The sequence below is a fragment of the Takifugu flavidus genome, chromosome 8 (genome assembly GCF_003711565.1).
Source record: "Takifugu flavidus isolate HTHZ2018 chromosome 8, ASM371156v2, whole genome shotgun sequence".
Lineage (NCBI taxonomy): Eukaryota > Metazoa > Chordata > Actinopteri > Tetraodontiformes > Tetraodontidae > Takifugu > Takifugu flavidus.
Window position 1 is genome coordinate 12,693,663 of NC_079527.1, and position 17,460 is coordinate 12,711,122.

The 17,460-nt window shown below is 44.8% G+C and overlaps 1 protein-coding gene across 3 annotated transcripts in view; it reads right to left on the minus strand.

The window, feature by feature from the left end:
- Nucleotides 1–17,460, minus strand: part of scube3 (signal peptide, CUB domain, EGF-like 3) — a 53,691-nt gene that overhangs the window by 8,657 nt on the left and 27,574 nt on the right. Inside the window, exons 5-10 of one of the 3 annotated variants that reach the window (XM_057041431.1) lie at nucleotides 13,456–13,602; nucleotides 11,914–12,030; nucleotides 8,010–8,057; nucleotides 4,575–4,691; nucleotides 3,158–3,280; nucleotides 366–482 (exon numbers count right to left, since the gene is read on the minus strand). In XM_057041431.1, the coding sequence (XP_056897411.1) occupies nucleotides 366–482; nucleotides 3,158–3,280; nucleotides 4,575–4,691; nucleotides 8,010–8,057; nucleotides 11,914–12,030; nucleotides 13,456–13,602 (669 nt within the window). Of the gene's footprint in view, nucleotides 1–365; nucleotides 483–3,157; nucleotides 3,281–4,574; nucleotides 4,692–8,009; nucleotides 8,073–11,910; nucleotides 12,031–13,455; nucleotides 13,603–17,460 lie in introns of all 3 variants that reach the window. The other 2 variants (XM_057041430.1, XM_057041432.1) reach the window with 2 other exon arrangements.

The window sequence follows — 17,460 nt, forward strand, 5'->3', positions numbered from 1 at the left end:
AATGCTCTATGATAATCCCCATCTGAGACAGCTCAGGTCAAGGTGAGCTCCAAATATTACATTAAGAAACCGCAGACCCGCAAAGCTCATCAGCGTTGGAGCACAGCGGCACGGCAGCTAACACGATGACATCACAGGTCTAATATTGGCCAAAACCACACAAAACAAAACGCATTCAAACTGTCATGCATTCAATGTATGAATTTTGCATCAGCAAAGTTTGGCCATTGTGCTGATATTTGTCCAATATTATGAATAATTTTGACCTAAATTACTATTACAAGGAGTAGGATTGTCACAAAGGTGAACATTAAATACAAAGGAAAAAAATAAAATGCTGGTGGCGGCTGCCCGTCCACGCTCACCTCCACAGTGTGCGAGCCCGTAGAGGACGTAGCCTTTATGGCACAGGCACTGGAAGCTTCCAGCAGAGTTGACACAGAAATGGTCGCAGGTGCGGTCAAAGGAGCACTCGTCGATGTCTGCGTAAAGAGAGAGACACACACGCTCAGAAAAACAGCACCAATTCCGAAAAGTGGCACATTTTCCCCGCTGTCCTCTTTTGTATTTCCTGTTGGCTGCGACTGGCTGTGGGTGATGAAGCGGGGGGGGGCTTTTGAAAGGAAGTCGTCTCTTGTTTGTTACCTGCTGCAGTGGTCAACCTCCCGGTGTACATACTTTTACCATTTCGAGGCACAGAAATTGAAATTTCAATGGCTATGTGAAATAACAAGCTGCCACAGCAGGAGTCAAAACAAAGTCTGCTCTTTGTCTGATAATAGGAGCGAGTGCCACTTCCACTGCTCCCGCTAGAAGCTGCCAATCATGCCAACTTTCTCTTCTTAACTGCACAAGTGTCAGACGTCTCATTGTTTTGAGGCTCAGATAAACACCATGTGTTTAAAAATAATTGTGGCATTTAAATGCACCTTAAATGACAGTTTCCTGTGATTATACTCTAAGCCTCCGTATCGGAGAGCGAGAACATCGGGAAGCAGCGGCCGCTGCCACCAGCTCGCCCGTGTAGCAGTCAGAAAGACCTAAATAGAGAAGTTTTGTGTCATAGCACACGAGCGCAACATGTAGGGCGACGCACGGTTAACCTGACTGTCATTAACTGTCATATTTGACATATGAGAAAGCGTATGATAACCTTGGATTTTGCAACCGTAATCATAAAGTGCTGGATATCCGCGTGACATGGGGGTATTAACACAACACATACGCCTCGCCGCTGTCAGCGCATCAATATTCCACAGGGAGAAGAGACGTGTCACACCTAGCTCGGGTGAATAAGTCATTTACATTGTGAATTCTTCATAACCCCTGCAGGAAAACCCCAAACAACATCCCATCAGGCTTTATTGCATGCACATATTGCTCATTCCCAACTACAATAATACAAAACTGTTGATGTTGCTATGACACTGATGACTTTTGCAGACACCAGTGTCATAAAAACGCACGCTGAATCTAAATCGGCACGATGGACGGCAGGGATCTTTTCCGATCACGATCAGTGTTAGTGCTGCATTAAAGGTGTGTGAAGACAGCTGAATGCAGATACCTCCACCCTTATTTACCAGTGAGAAGAGGTGAAGAACTCAGCATCGTGTGGGGATGTTTAATGGGGAGAAAAGTGGAGTTGGGGAATGCCGCTGTGCTAAAACAAAACAGATCAGCCTTCTTTCGTTGGACATTGCCTCTAAAGAAAACATGGCATCAGTTGAACATCTCCCTGAGTGCCCCCATATGGATTAGGAGTGTAAAGGAGATGATATGGAGCCTGTGGAGGGTGTTGAGGGTGGTGGAATGCTGGCAGGGGTTCAGCAGACATGCCCCATCCTGATGATGGCCCATGGTCCACTGACAGCAAGGAAACAGCGTGACTATTTAAACCGAGATAACCTCAGAGTTCAGTTTACACATCTCAACACCTTGTGCAGAAAGCAAACGTCTTTAAAGTGTAACTGACGTCCCATCTCGCACCTTATACCTAAACTGTGGTAATCTCTTTAATCTGCTCTGCTTTGACAGAGACAGGATGAGTTTATACAACTGAATCGTTTTATCATTAAAACAATGGCTCAGGAACACATTTGTCTTGGGAAAGTTTAAAAGTGCACAATGAGATAAAGATATTGGACATAATGTGATTAAAAGGCTAAAACGCCCCCTGGTGGCCATCAGACATGCTAAAACTGTTCCAGGGCCCAGAGAAACTGTATCCACCAGAAGAGCTATTGTGAGTTTATTGTGAATTCCTGAGTGCTCTCTTCAGCCTGCTGTGATTTTCTATATCCATCTTTTTACCTGTAATCACAGAATTTCATAATCATGCCCGCCCAGAATCAGAGGAGTCAGTTTTGCTCTGCACTGAGCACTCTCTCATAGTGGAGGAAGGCAAAAAAAAAGGAGAGCAGAAGAAGAGAAAACCGACTCGGGCGTGTGGAGCCTGGCAACACCTCACTCAACAGGAGGTGAACTTTATCACAACCCTCCACTCCAGACAAAACACACAGCACCAAACAAGGACGGTACTGTTCCACGGCTGTCCCGCTGCACCCAAACAGCACATGGCTGAGTTGGTGGAGGAATGGTGCCACGGACAACACAACGAGCTGTGGTCTACTGTCCTTTGTGCATTGTGCTGCACGGGGAAAAAAATAAAATGTGACAGGAAAGCGGCCGCGAAGCACAAGGACACTAAATTTTCACTCACCACATAATATGTTTACGTACTCCATGTGTGATTGAGAGCAGAGTTTCTGACCTCAGTGCCTGACACTAAAGAGCAGCAGGCTGGATGCGGACTGACCGCATCAATGGGGGAAAAAGGGAATTAATAAAATAGCATGTCATCTGTTTTTCCACTGGGAGAGAGAGGGTGGCTCCACAGCTCCACCCAGATGTTTCTGCTGCGGCTCATTTGAGAACCAGAGAGTTGAGAGCTGGACCTCTAATTCCACACACCTGTGTCCAACTATGGCGGACTCTTTATTTGTGCTGCAGCCAGTCCTTCCAGCTCCTGCTGGGCAACGGCTACCATCACATACAACAGACAGGCGAGCCAGAGGAGCCTGCTGTGGCTCCTCTGTGCGCTGAAAGGAGCATTCTGTTCACTGAATGTATTAGCGTATTTAGGAGGGATACCTACCCTGACAAGTCCTCTCGTTGGTCAGCAGCTTGTAGCCTTTTTTGCAGCTGCACTCGAAGCTGCCCACCGTATTCCGACACACGTGATCGCAACCGCCGTTGTTGAGGCGGCACTCGTCAATATCTTTAAAACAGAAATGAAACCATACCAAGTTAATTGCACAGCGAAAAGCACGCACACGCACACACGTAGAGAGGAATCATTTAGGAGTGAGGCCGAGCCGTAAACGGCACTGAACTAATTAAATTGGAATGAATCTGTTTTGCCATGATGGTTTTGCATAAACTGGAAATGAGCTTCAGGGATTTCCTTCCTGGCGCTGGGAAGAGCAAAAGCCAGAGTGTGTTGTCTGTAATGGGATGCAGCTCTCGCACCGCAAAGCCTCTCAGCAGCAAGGCCTCGGAGTCACTGTTGTCCGTCTCCATCCCACCGCTGTGACTCAGCTCTTTATTTGGGCGGCCCATACATCCAATCAATAACCAGCGTTCACAACTTCCTTTGATGCTTTTTCGCCTTGGCAACGCTTCTGATTGATTCTGAGTCATCATCACAAATGAGGCGCCTGTCCCTCGAGGTAGCCTTCATCATCTGGTTGAAATAAACTGACCGAACTGGGAGAGAACTGCCTGCGCCTCGCGCCATCCCTGCCGTCGGGCCAAGTCCTCCCTGCCCCTGGGTTTCATTTCCACGCGTTTCCCCTCAGACCAAATTAATTATCAGCACACACACAGCGCTGATGCTGTGACAGATGACAGATTCCACATGTAATTAGGGGGGAATCACCAGAGCTCTTGTGCTTTACCATTATCTTTTCATGTCATGAGATGTACTGGAACTCCTCTTCCCAGTGTTTCTCACTGTTCATGGATGGAAATTACGTCAACGTCAAAACAGATAAATTAATAAGGAATATTCTACATATTGTCACATTAATAGAAAATCCCACTGATATACACAGATGTGTAATAAGCTTCGGCTTCCCTGCACTCATGCTTAGAGTTAAAGAAAGACAGAAAGTCGTCCACGTGGACTGCACCAGCGTTTGCGTGCTCACACAATATATTTCTCACATTGATCGTAAAGTTTGGAATAGAATTTATTACACGTAATGAATAAAAAATGCCTCAGTGTTCTGGTCGTTTGATTTCAGCGCACTGCAAAAGCTCAGGAAGGATGATGATAGTAATCTAGTGCACAGACTGCCAAGAATACTGATGGAATGACAAACTAATACTTAAAATATGCAACCCCAAAACTGAAGGAAGTGCAGACGCAGACACTGTAACTTTAGAGCACTGAAGCGCATACAGAATAAAGGCTTTAAGAGTCGAGTTGGAAAAGAAGCTAACGCTATGGAAGCTCACATTTGTCTGATAATACAGCGGGAAGCAGATCAATTCGGGGGCGATGCTTTTACCTTTGCAGGTTTTGCGGTCCGGCTGCAGAGTGAAGCCGACAGGACAGCTGCAGCGCACTCCTGTGACCGAGTCGTGACACGTGCTGTCACAGCCGCCGTTGTTCACCGCGCAGGTCTCTGCAGGGAAACAGGCACTCACAGTCAGACAAACCCTGTGGAAATTTACACCACCGATGCCACCTTGGCCCATTTATTTCTTCCTACAGAAACGGCATACATGCACACCGGTGTTACGTCAAAAAAGGAGGAGAAAAGAAGCACCGTAACAGTCAGCATTCATTTTTCAGGCTAACGGCAGCAAGAAAAAGGAAGCAGACCAGGTTTTTAGAGTGGTACAGAAATAAAGAGCAGTCACGGATGCAGCAGGAAATAAGACACTGAATTATAAAAGGATACAGATGGAAGATAGAATTCTTAACTTGTATATATACGTATATTAAAATGATGAAAAGGGTTAGCATGTTTGTTTCTCCTAGACCAAGATAAACAGCCCTCTGTGCCGCAGCACAGTGCAAGGGCCGGGGTCTGACTACCTAGGGACACAACCACCAATTTCTGTCTGTTTTGGGGGGAACAAAACAACCTTCCAGTCATTTAGGGGATAAAAAAAAGCAATTTCAACCTGGGCCCTGTGCTGGATAGAGTCCTTTGAAAAGGGGAGGAAGTCTGTCAGGACAGGACACCCGAGGTCTCTTCTCCAGACAGTGACAAATTTCACCGAGACTTTCATTTTCAGAAACAGTGGAGGAGAAATTTGCTCTCAGAGCAGTGAGCTTTAACAGTTTTTGGCAGCCTTAGAGGGGGGAAAAAGAAGGCTCACACACTTCAGAAAAAGCAGATAAGGACCACTTTTGTGACCTGGATCTATTACTGGAAGTGGCGGGGAGGCCAGTGGTCGTACACAGAGCTCATCATTTCTCTCTAATGGGCTGTGGGGATGCTGGCTGGCACAGCCGGGCTGCTCCAGGACTTCACGCTGGCACAGTCCTGGCAGCGCTCAGGTGGCAGTAAAGAGAGAATACATCCACGCCCTTCCTTCTCTCTCCAGTCTGGAGCTGCCACGCCTGCAGCAGCCATAACGCAGCTTTGAAAAACGACAAGCTAACTGTGCTGCTGTATATTAAAGCAGGTGCTCGGTGATCTTTTATTGTTTTATTTTGGCAATTTTGAGGACACCTGCTCAAATGAGATTACTGCTGAAGGATGATGCATTCACACAGTTATGACAGGTTACAACATGGCCAACAAAGAACAATTCTAAAGTAAGAGATTACAAATGATGCTCTGCAGTGTTACTATCCAGCTTATAGGCAATTATGCCTAGTTAAGAGCTCATAAGAGCCCCTGAATTCATCTGTGGATGCAGTTAAATTCTGTCTGGAGTTTTCACCAGTTGATGTCAGTGTGTTATTTACTTATTTTGGGTTTAAATGCAACACAATTAGGATGTTACAGCACACCTTCACAAGTCTCAGCAGACCAGACGTTTGCCAGAGTGGCTGAGACTGAAAAAGTTTGGCTGTTCCAGCTCTCAGGAGGATTTTGCTTTGGTGTTTCCAAAGGACCACTGATACACGTTTGACAGAAATCATGCAATAATCACCACTTTAAAGATCATTAAAAGCAACATTCTCATTTTCTGCTACTTTTATCAGACGTCATACTGGATATCAAAGACATTGTTGTATAATTTTGAGCACTACGCTACACTGTTTTATCCTTAACACCCAAAAAAGGAGTTAAACTCAAGGGAGTTGATTTGTTTAATCCAACCCTGATGTCAGAGTTATCCTCTATAATCTTCTGTAACTGAATGACAGCACATGATGGCCTGGTTTGGCAGGGCGAGGTGTAGTGGGGGGGCTTCCAGTTCATGTCCTGGCCCCCAACCAGGCTCAAGCGTGCGTCGCTGTGGCTTTGCTTAATTGCAAAGTGTTAGCGGAGACATTTGGCAGACAGTGTCAGGACTTGCTCTGAAAAAGCTGGGTCAGGCAGCATCTCAGCCCAAATGTAATGATGATGTGTTAAGAGAGCAAAGACGCATCCCTGACATGATGATGTTGTGAAGACAGCGCAGACACGACCTCTGGCGTGCGCGTTTACATGCCTCGTACGGTAAACGAGACGAGGGCCCACAATTACAGTAAGATCCAGCAGACTTTTGTAAATACTCTCCGAGCTGATGCGTCAGTGTTTGGTCTGACGCCGAGCCTCTACGGCTCAGACTCCATCTTTAAACAGAAGCCGCTGGATTTCTAGCTTTGGCGCTTTTTGACAGTATATCAAAAGTGTGGCATGCAGCCTCGATGCTGCACGTCATCAAACTTTTATGATCACCACAAACAAAATGTCAACAGGAGAGCAGAGTTGAGAAGAGGAAAGACAAAGTAACGGAGCGAGAAAATGCAAAAAGAAAAACATGCAGCTGTAATAAAGTCACACTATTGGTTATCAGACAAAAGCTGCTCCAAAGCAGCGAGGTGAATGCTCTCTCAATAACACAACCAATAAAAGAGCAAGTGGGAATAGTGTTAATGTTCTCTAGAGGTGCTAATGTGGAAGGAAACCACAGGCTTTGGTACGCTAACAGCAAATCCAACACCAAAATGATGATGGAGGATGCCAAATATACGTGTAGATTTGTGCTGGTGTATCTTCTTCTGAGAATGTAGGACAGAAACAAGGACATCAGTTTCCAAACATAACCTTTATACTGTAGGGAAAGTATTTAAAACAGGCTTTTGGGCTATGTTTACCACCTGGAGTAAATATAACATTTCAATCTCTCCTTTTCCTCATACATTTTTACAAAAAAATGCAGTGAAAGTAGTTTTATCTTTAAAAGAGGGAACTGAACTGAAATGTGACACCGGTAATTTGATCCGTTTCAAGAAACATGACTATGTGAGCATGAAAAAAGGAATCCGGCATTTATCTTTCCTACTGAGCGCTGCTGAATCACAGCCATGTCATAAACTCCCGCAGCAAAGCAAACAGGCCCTAATGATTCCGTTTGGGAACACCGTGGATCAGCGCAAGCTTGATTCCACACAAAACACAAATAGAAGCAAATAGTTTGCACGGCTCTCTGATGTTTCATGGCTGGATCACGCAGGGACGCTCCTTTCCCTGCTGATTGGAGACTTTCCCAGCAGGAGGCAACTGTGATATGACTAATGGCAAAGCAATCATGTGTGAGGTCAAATGAGCCACATATGGTAGAATTGTACATAATATTTGGGCTATTGTGTTAATGAGAGGGCATTCACAGGAGAAAGAGGAAGGATGTGGTGGTGGTGGTGGTGATGAGGACTTCAAGAAAAGGGTTGAGAAGAATGATGCCCCTGTGGGGAACTCCTGATCAGCGCCTGACTGGTTAGCGTCCTCTACGTCCCACACCCACCAATGAGAGGAGTCAGAGGAGCACATATTTACCATTGGGGAAGAGCTGTGGCGCGGCCTGGGACGGGACACTCCTCTCCCCTGCATGCACGCGCACACCCACACACACACACACATTGAAAAGACCACTTTAGCTCTCTTGAACGTGATTCACGCAGCATTTGCCTTCAACTTAACAAAAAAAACCTGATCTGATGACGTCGATGATACATCCCCATCACTGCATTAGGCGTGACCTTCACGCATATGCATAGCTGACATATGATATTGTACATGAAAATAAGAAATGCTATGATGTACCATAACGTCTAATTTGGTTGTTACCGTACTTAGTAAGAATTGTCTTATTTATTGTAAAACTGTTACAGTGCCAAATCTATGTATGTGATTTCAAATATTGATATCTGCATTAAATCCTATCCCAGGACATTTCATGCATGTCAGACTGTGAATGATAAAAATTCACCTCTTGAATTAACAAATAAAGCGAAACCCACTGGAGGTGACGATAAAATGAGGATTATTGTGCGAGAGAATAAAAAGACCAATTTATCAAATGTTCACAACAGATTGAAGGCAGCAGGTCTCCATCTAAGCTAAAGAAAAAGGGAGGGGGAGGTGACATTTCAAGGCAAAAGTGTTACCTGTCATGCAGCCATGCAGATAAATGTTCCACAAAGTGTGCAGCTGTGTCGCTGTGATGCGAGGCTTCTGCTAGTTAGTATGAGCACTGCAGGTCTTGACAGACAGAGCGATGGTAGTTAGTGCTGCAAGCTGGAAGAGCGGGACAGCCAGATACATGTTTGTGCTTTGTGGTGGCCTTAATGCTCGAATGATTCTTCAAATATCCTTTATATGGCTGTTATGAAGTTACGTACTAAATGCTGTGCAGTGTACAGCGATTCAGTACTCTATTTCACTGCTTCCGTTTCTTTGCTTTTCTGTGCATTTCATGTCAGTGATGTTGTGGTTTTTGACTAAACTCAGTCTCCATATCTGGCCAGTAAATCCTGTCTGTACGCTCCACTGAGTGGGTGTTTCCAGAAGGACTGGACACAATTACCCATGATGCTCTCACACAGTAGCATTAAGGAAGATAGCTGAAGGATATCTTCTGCAGAACATCATGTCTGATTCATTAGTGGAATCTGAAGAAGCTACAAATATCCGGAAGTGAAGCCTGCAGATCTGACATCCGGAGGAAGACGCTTCTCACCTCGACAGTCACACAACACCACTACGCTTGCGCGGTTTGTCGCAACTGCCCCACATGCAGCGTTCAGAAACCCCAATTCTCCACAGCTAAAGGCAGAGCACAGCAACATCCATCAGAAGACACCAGCATGAATGAACAGACCACCCGAAATAAGAACACACCGTGTTTATGTTACGGATGTGCGCGCGTGTTGCAGTCTACCAGAGTGTAGACACATGTGGCGCATGCATGCTGGCTGTGTGGATGTTTGTACAGCTTTCTGTTTGTATTATAAGCTGCATCTCTCTCTTTCTCTCTAGCCAACTCTTCAGATGATTAAACTCCTGAGCATGTCTGCATCTGTATGCTATTTGTGAGTGTTTATGATTTATGGTGCTAACAGTGTGAACGCTTCCACATGATGACTGCTGCCTTGATATGTGAACAGGAACTGGGTGCACAAATAGACCCGACTGCATTCAGTGGCTCTTTGAGTCAATAATCCAACGCTGAAGCAGGATCTGACTCTCTAAAGTCTGCGGAAACGTGTCAAATAGTGTGTGCGTGCGTGTGTGTGTGTGTGTGTGTGTGTGTGTGGGCGTGCACGATTAAAGGACAGGGAAAGAACAGTCCCCGTGTGCATCCATAAACTCTCTGCTGACACTAATATTCCCAGAATAGTTTTTCAGCTGCAGAGAGAGAAGAAAACAGCGAGACAGGTGAGAGATAAATAAAGTGCGAACACCCACAACCAGCGTAGCATTTTAAAAAAAATAAAGCCTGAGGTCAGACATTAAGCAGAACTGACTGAGAGCACAAAATAACCCCGAAACACAGAGAAGAAGAATACTGCGAGTGATCCAGTGATAAAAGAGCACGGACCTAGTTCTCATTCACTTCACCAGAACAGAATTCTATTCTTCAAAAATGTCCCCTGTTGGGTTCAAACGTTTGGCTGGAACTCCTTTGTTTGCATATTATCTGCCTAATAATTAGGAAGAGAGTAATTGTTATTGTAATAAGTAATTGGAATCGCCCTCATTTATGGATCACGTTGCCAGACAGACATGATGCCTGTGTGCGGTTTCCTCTGCTCGCCAAGACTTTCTGACGCGTTTCCCGTCTTTCCTGTCACTCATTCCCCGTCAGTGGTTTGTCTGGCAGATTGTTTGTTTTATTGAGGTTTTATTAACTAATAGGGTGTCTGGGAGTTGCAGCCGCCCCGCGCAGACCGCACAGATTCCCCAGATGCTGAAGGGGAAATCAAAAAATGTCAACTCGCTGGCTGATTTCTAATCTGGCAGCCCAAATGTGGATTTCATATGCCTTCGGGAGCAAGAAGGGCTAAGACATATAATTTGGTTGTGGTAAACTTTTGTGGCTGTGCAGGGAGGAGGATTAATAATAGTCCTGCTGACCAGATCTTGACACGGGTTTGGCTTGCATCCTGATGAAGGGGATGCAGAATCCGAGAGCTAATCAGCTGATCCCGCTTTCACACTCTACAGCCGTTAGAACAAGGAAACCAGCTCGCAGGTCTTACAGTCTTTTATTCTGTTTTTGAGGAGCGTCCGTGTTAAACAACAAACTGGAGCTTCTGTTACAAAAGTGAGCCAGACTCCTGCTATGGCCAGACCACATGATTACGCAGCGGCTTTCAAAAAAAAAAGGCCACGCCTGTTGCAGTGATATGAGGCATTTATGTAAATAGTTGTGGTCTCTATTATTTAAAGTCATATAAAAAAATTACATTTTATAAACATTTGAACATGATCTGCTACACTGCATCAGAACCAGCAACCTCCACAAAACAGCAAGTTGTGTCCAATCTCACTGTAATTTAACGAAGCAAAAACAGATTAAAATACAGAGTAAACAATATTAAATCAATAAACTTGATTTGTTTAGCTCTGGGATACATCTGGACGATGCAGGCCCTCTTATTAGCTAGACAGAATTCATATGCTTTGTGCTTGCAAAATCCCAAATTCCAGAAAGGATCCACATATTCTTCCTTAAACTGTTTAATAACAAGCATACGAGCTCCATTAAATAAATATAATTTGCCTGTTGAGTTAGAAACAGAGTGTTTCCGCACTGTTAAACACAAGCCAGGCATGTTTATTGATACTGTTGGTTTGCCCCTGTTGCACCAGCAGGAACCCCCCCCCCCCCCCCCACCATCCGATGAAAACCGACCTTCAGTTGTGGTTCGTTAAGCTCGATCCTCTGAATGATTTTGACTAATCTTAAGTCCACTGAGGAAAAGGTGGATGAATGCCAGAAAGTTAGGTCAGGTACATGAGTATATCCCCACGTGCAGGCAGCGGAGGCATTCACCCACGGGCTAATTGAAGGTGCACTGCTGACTTAATGGAATAGGGAGAGCGTCATCTAATGAAAAGGAGGAAAAGATGCTGAAGGAGATGGAAAAACAGCGAAAAGCTGATGCCAGGAGTGAGGGGTTATTGGAAGCAGCAGGAAAAGAAGGGAAAACACAGAGGAAGGTAATCTTTTGTCCTTGCATGTCACAGTTGAACGGAGAGGGCTCAGACTTACGGCTACTGTAACAAGGCCTGTTTTTAAATGTGAATTTAATCACAGCACAGCTCATTTCAAAAAGTAATTAAATTTACTGGAAACTAGATATTGGATGCCGAGTTCATTCCAGAGTTGACATTTTCTCATTCTAGAGTTATTATTCGGTGCCCAGGGTAGCTGTATCGGCATGAGATGACTCACCTACACAAGTCTTTCCATCGCTGTGCAGGACAAACTTCATGTGGCACGAACACTTGGGGCCGTGATCGGTCTCCTCGCAGATATGCTGGCAGCCCCCGTTACCGTAGTTGCACGTCACTATCGGGAAGCACATAGCTCACATTAACGTTGGCTACAGGGTAATAGAGGCTTGTAGAGGGCAGAGAGACGGGGTGTGATGTGCAGCAGCGTCCTCCCGGCAGGAGACGCTGCTAATGGATGAATCATGTGGGCTGTGGAGTCAATTCAGACATCATTAGGATTACTTTCTGCAAGTGGAGCTTTGTTTCAAAAGAACTGCTGATTCAACTGTGGGTCCCTAAACTTGTTACAACAAACACACAAAGAGATTTCAAAAATGGGAAAGAGGAAAAGTTGTAACCTTGGACTGATAAAATCAAATAAGACCAAACGAGAACAAAAAAAACAAAACAAACATCAGGCAAATTGGGTGATATGTGGGAAGAATGTTCTGAATAACCGAAAGCTCAGTGGGGAAAATACACATAAATGTATTTCTTGATCAGTAAAATGTCACTGGTGGTCCTTTCAGTCTGCCATCAGGTTCTACATCTTCTTATATCGATAAAACCACAATCAGTCCCAGAAATAAAGCCCATCATCTAGCAAATCTCCCTTAATGAGCCAGATTATCGCGGCCTGGTTGGCATAGATTACGCGTGCTTGTCCTTGTCACCAAAGGACTGAGAAACAGAGGTCATATTCATTAGTCTCCATCAGCCACAGAGGTTCCACAAAGGCAAATCACTGAGGATCAGAGTATTAGTCTACCTCTGCTACAGGAGACCAAATCATAAAGATCGTAATGTACGTAAAAGGAACAAGAGAGCTCGTTTATGCTCGCCCACTTGATGGCTGGATGATTTCTGGTTCAAATACTGTAACTTTTCTTCGCACGTGTCTTAAAGTGCAATTGCCTGTACGCGCCACCGGGTAAAAGGGGCATTAACCCCGACACTTTTAATACCCGATGACAGAGTGAAAAAGATCAGGACTGAACCGAGGCTACGTCCGCCATCCTGTCTGCACCCTACCATCCCTGCGCCTTTCGCCCTTTTCCTGGGCTGTCACAGGAAAACTATAGAATAACACTTCTCCAATCCTTATCCAAACAAAGACAAATCCCCCCCCATCAGGCCTGGCCCCAGCCCTGACAGGATGATCTCTGTTGCACAGCAACAGGAAGTGTGCGCTGTCCATCAGGGCCGTCCCCTTGGCGTAACCTCCACACTTGCCCTGCCTGTGTAAATGATCACTCGTTCGATAAACACGCTTTTGTCTTTAAGTGGATGACTCAGAGGATTATTGGGTGCAGGGTAATGCAACATAAATGTCAGTAACCTAAAACCTTTAGGAAGGCATTTGCGGAATGGGTGCAATTATCCATCATTGCAGGTTTCCCACCGCGATCACCTTTTTCGCGAAGAGTCTACAGATTCCTGTGCTGGTGTGTTTCTGCGCGTGTCAGACGGGGGCAAAGTGCGCGAGGTCGACCCGACTTACGCTTGCAGTCCTTATTGTTACGGGTGAGCTGAAATCCAGGTCGGCACTCGCAGGCGATGCCACCCTTCTGCGTCTCCCTGCAGATGTGTGCACAGCCGTGGTTCTTGTCCATGCAGGTGGGTCCCTCCTTTGCGCCTTCCATTTGCACTGTTGAAGAAACAGAAACGGTTCAGCTCTTATTTATGATGGAAAGGTTGATTTTAAGAGAAGCGTCGTCGACGTGTAAAAAGATGGCGCCGCCTGAAATGAATTGTGACCTTCGTTCACGTGTTCCCGTCGACTCCTGGTGACTGACAGACTCGGTACCCTTCAACAATGATTCAAACACTTGTTGGAACATGCTTGTGTGTTCGGGCCACAGAAGAAGGAAGGGATAAAACCCTCAGCAGGAGCTGATCCCCTAGACCTGTAATTTTAATTGAGGTAATCCCCTGTAAAGGAAAAAGGGTGGGACCTGTTGAAAAAAAAAAAAAAACCCTGTAGAGATCAAAAGGCACTGCACGGAATAAAAGGACGTGCCTTCGCCAGCGCCTTTCCGTGAGTCACCACAGTTCAAGAATTTGTCCAACCATAAAAAAAGAGAGGATTTTGTTTAAAAAAGTGTTCATTGTGTGATCATGAAGGCTTTTATTTTGACAGTCTTCTCTAACTCGCAGCCACGAGTCTTTGTTCTTTTCATTTTTCTGCAGAGCAAACTTACATATGTAAAAAAAAAAAAAAAAAAACCTACATAAAGTCAATTTCAATTTTCCACTTTAGTGCTTTTTAGTTTCACAATTGAAAGCTTTAGTAAACACGGCACACAATGATGCAGGATTCCTGTGTGAGGTATAAAAGCTTAATGAAGAGGTACAACAGTCAGCTAGCATGCTTTTCCCAAGCTCCAGACCCTCACACCATGAATTATTTCACAAAAGAACACGGTGCTCCATTTGCTTTTCTCTTGACTGCGATAATACGGCTGGGTTTGAGAAGGGAAACCAATATTTGACTTATTCATTATAAGACCTTGCCACCAGTGCAGACGCAGTCACAAACCCCAGCTCTCTGCCTCATTAAAAATCCAACAGATCTCCTTCCTTATCCGTCACTTATGGTGGAGGCAGCAGGCAAGAAGACATCTCCATTAACGTCTCATTAAATCTGCCGTCAAACTGAAGGGTGTTTGGAGGTCCAACTTTTTTTTTTTTTTAATTAAGAAAGATTAAAAAAATTAAACATTTGCACATACAAGTGTCAAAACCTGCAGATGGTCGTAGAACCTTGCGCCTTCTCATCATATCCACATTTACCAACTATACTGTGTGTTCCCGTAACTCTCGGGCATGATGGGAAAGTGATGTTTTCTCTTTTTTTATACAACATATACTGTATATTAATGTACATCAGCTGTGCTCTATCATATTTCACACATTTTCCCAAGAACTTAATGTGCCCTCGATGCGTTTCCACTCAAGCTGGAAATCTATTTTGAGTCTTTCTTCAAGTAGCTGACGATGCAAGTGCGACAGGCAATTCTGACCTCCTGGTTAAATACTTTCCATCACTTTAAGTCTGTCAGCAAGTGTCACGAGGTCATGCAATCCTCTCAGACTTTCCTGAGGTCTTGTCGTTTTTGCAGACAGAGCGAGCTATCAGACACTGACTGCAGCCGCAGCCCTCCCAAATCCTCAGAACTGAACAAACAACTCTGGGCCGACACGTCGGCTCTGACGTCCGAATGAAGATGATGATGAAGAGGAAGAGGCGAAAGCATAAATGTGCTGAACGGAACAGCTGCTGTTACAGACTTTGTGCCAATCGGATATGATGCAAGAAACACGTAAATTAAGTTAATGGAAGTGCAACAGAATTGCCCCAGTAGATTAACGATTACTTACTTCAACAAAAAAAGCTCCCTGAACTCAACGCAGCCCCTCTACCCAAATGCCCAGACCCATCAATCAAGAACAAGTTTGAGCTGGGGCCAGAACTTGGGCCTTCGTCTCTCTAAGGACCAATAAAAGCCAAAGTGTTGACACAATGGTGCTTTTCTCCAGCCCAGCCATCATCCAACATGTGCAGCCCCCTCTAACTGGCTGCCAAAGGCCTTTCGGGTTTTATCATTACTAAAAGATGGGAAATGGAAAAATAAACATTCTCTCATAAAAAGATGGATGGGAAAGTGAAAGAGAGAAATTACATTTTTTAAAAAGAAACGCTTGCTCGTGGACGCTGTGATTTACTGGAGCGATGCGCTGACCCATAAAACACGGCGAGATGTGAGGGAACTACCACACGACATTTTATAGGCAGAAAACTAGATGGGAAGCAAGAGTCTACGGAGTGGGAACTGGTGAGGGGACAAAAACCTTCCAGGTAGTGACCAGCGCACGGAGGGTTTTCACACAGCTCAACACAGGCCGGCATCATTAAAACCGCTGCACCCGTAAAAGAGGGAACACTGCTATTAAGCACAAAACAAGCGAGACCCTGCAGAGGAGCCAGACCCCCCCCACCACCCGCCCCCAGCATGGGTCGTGACCTCTGCACCCAACACAGGAGTGACGCTGTTCCATGAAGCCTTGAAATTAAATAATATCGGTTGTGCTGAACTCCAGGCGCAAATGACGAAGGAAGAAGGTGACTTTTTGCCAAATCTGTTCCACCCTTTGCTGGCTCACAGTCGAAAAGTAAGCTTGACCTATTTATGGCAAAAGACAGTTTAACAATAAGAAAACCAAAAACGTCTGAGACGATAAAATTGTCTTCAGTCATTATCATTCAGGGCAGCGGTGCAGCGGTTAGCAACAACTTTTGATGAGGAGTCTACGTGTTCTCCCTGTGTGGGTGTTGTTGTCCAAAACATGCTCCTTAAATAGGTTCCTCTTTAGTTCTCCTCTCCTCTCCTCTCCGCCACAGATGTATTTGCATGTCTGTTATGCGTTTGTCCTCCTTTTTCTGCCAGTGGAAGTTAATAAAAGCAGACAGATCCCTTACAACAATTCAATCAGTACAGATTCTAATTGAAATATAAATAATATTTCAGGCAATAAAACAATGAAATATCAAGTGTTTAAAGTAACAAGAATATGCCCCAAATGTCTTTGTAAGGTGACCATTGATTAGCTGGAGGGGGAACAACATCTCACCATTAATGTGGCTGGTAATTACAAGTCACTTGGACTTCTCAATAGTGCTCAATATACTTGTGACAAGCTTCACAAGCATGCTAATTATCTACTGTTTACCCCAGGAAAACAAGCCCTGCCTGGGGATAAATTGGTCAAATCAAATTATGTCTAGAAGAAGAATCAATTTAGGTGTCCGTCATTGAACTTTAACCTAGAATGTGAGATCAGCTGCATTCCTAATGGGACACAAGTGTAGATCCCATTTCACAGCTAGCAGGCAGCAGGTAGAGGCAAAAAACGACAAAAGAAAGATTAACTAAAGAGCCTAAAAGTTCGTTAATGAAGAATAAATGAGATAAATACCACAACACGACTGCTACCATGCCTGAAACTGTCAATAATAATGATAGAAACTGAGTAAAAGATGGCTGAACCTAGTAAAAGTTGGGTCAACTCTCATTTTCACCTAAAATTTTCTTGCAAAGGCATGAACATCAAACAGCAAACTTTAGGACTTAACAAGACACGAGGACTGGGCAGGAGTAGAAAAGTTAATACGGGTGCTGCAGCTAAGATGAAGACTCCTGTGATCCTCTAACAAAAGAACCAAGGAGGCCACAAGTCCTTCACTAGCCCCTTAAACCTGAGAGCCATGTCGTGAAGAGACTGAAACAATGGGGCTGAAGTATTGGAAGGCATGCCAATGGTTTATAGTCTGCTGTGAGTGCTTGGGGCAGTGAAAAGAGGGCTCATAGTCCGTGCTGAGCTGCCTGCAGCGAGACAGTCCCCTCTTTGCTTGACACTGGCTGGAGGACATTAAGCAGCCAGCTAGTGTTGGTTGGTTACAAACTGAAAAGAAGGGGTCTAAGCGTTGGAGCCACCACACTATTAA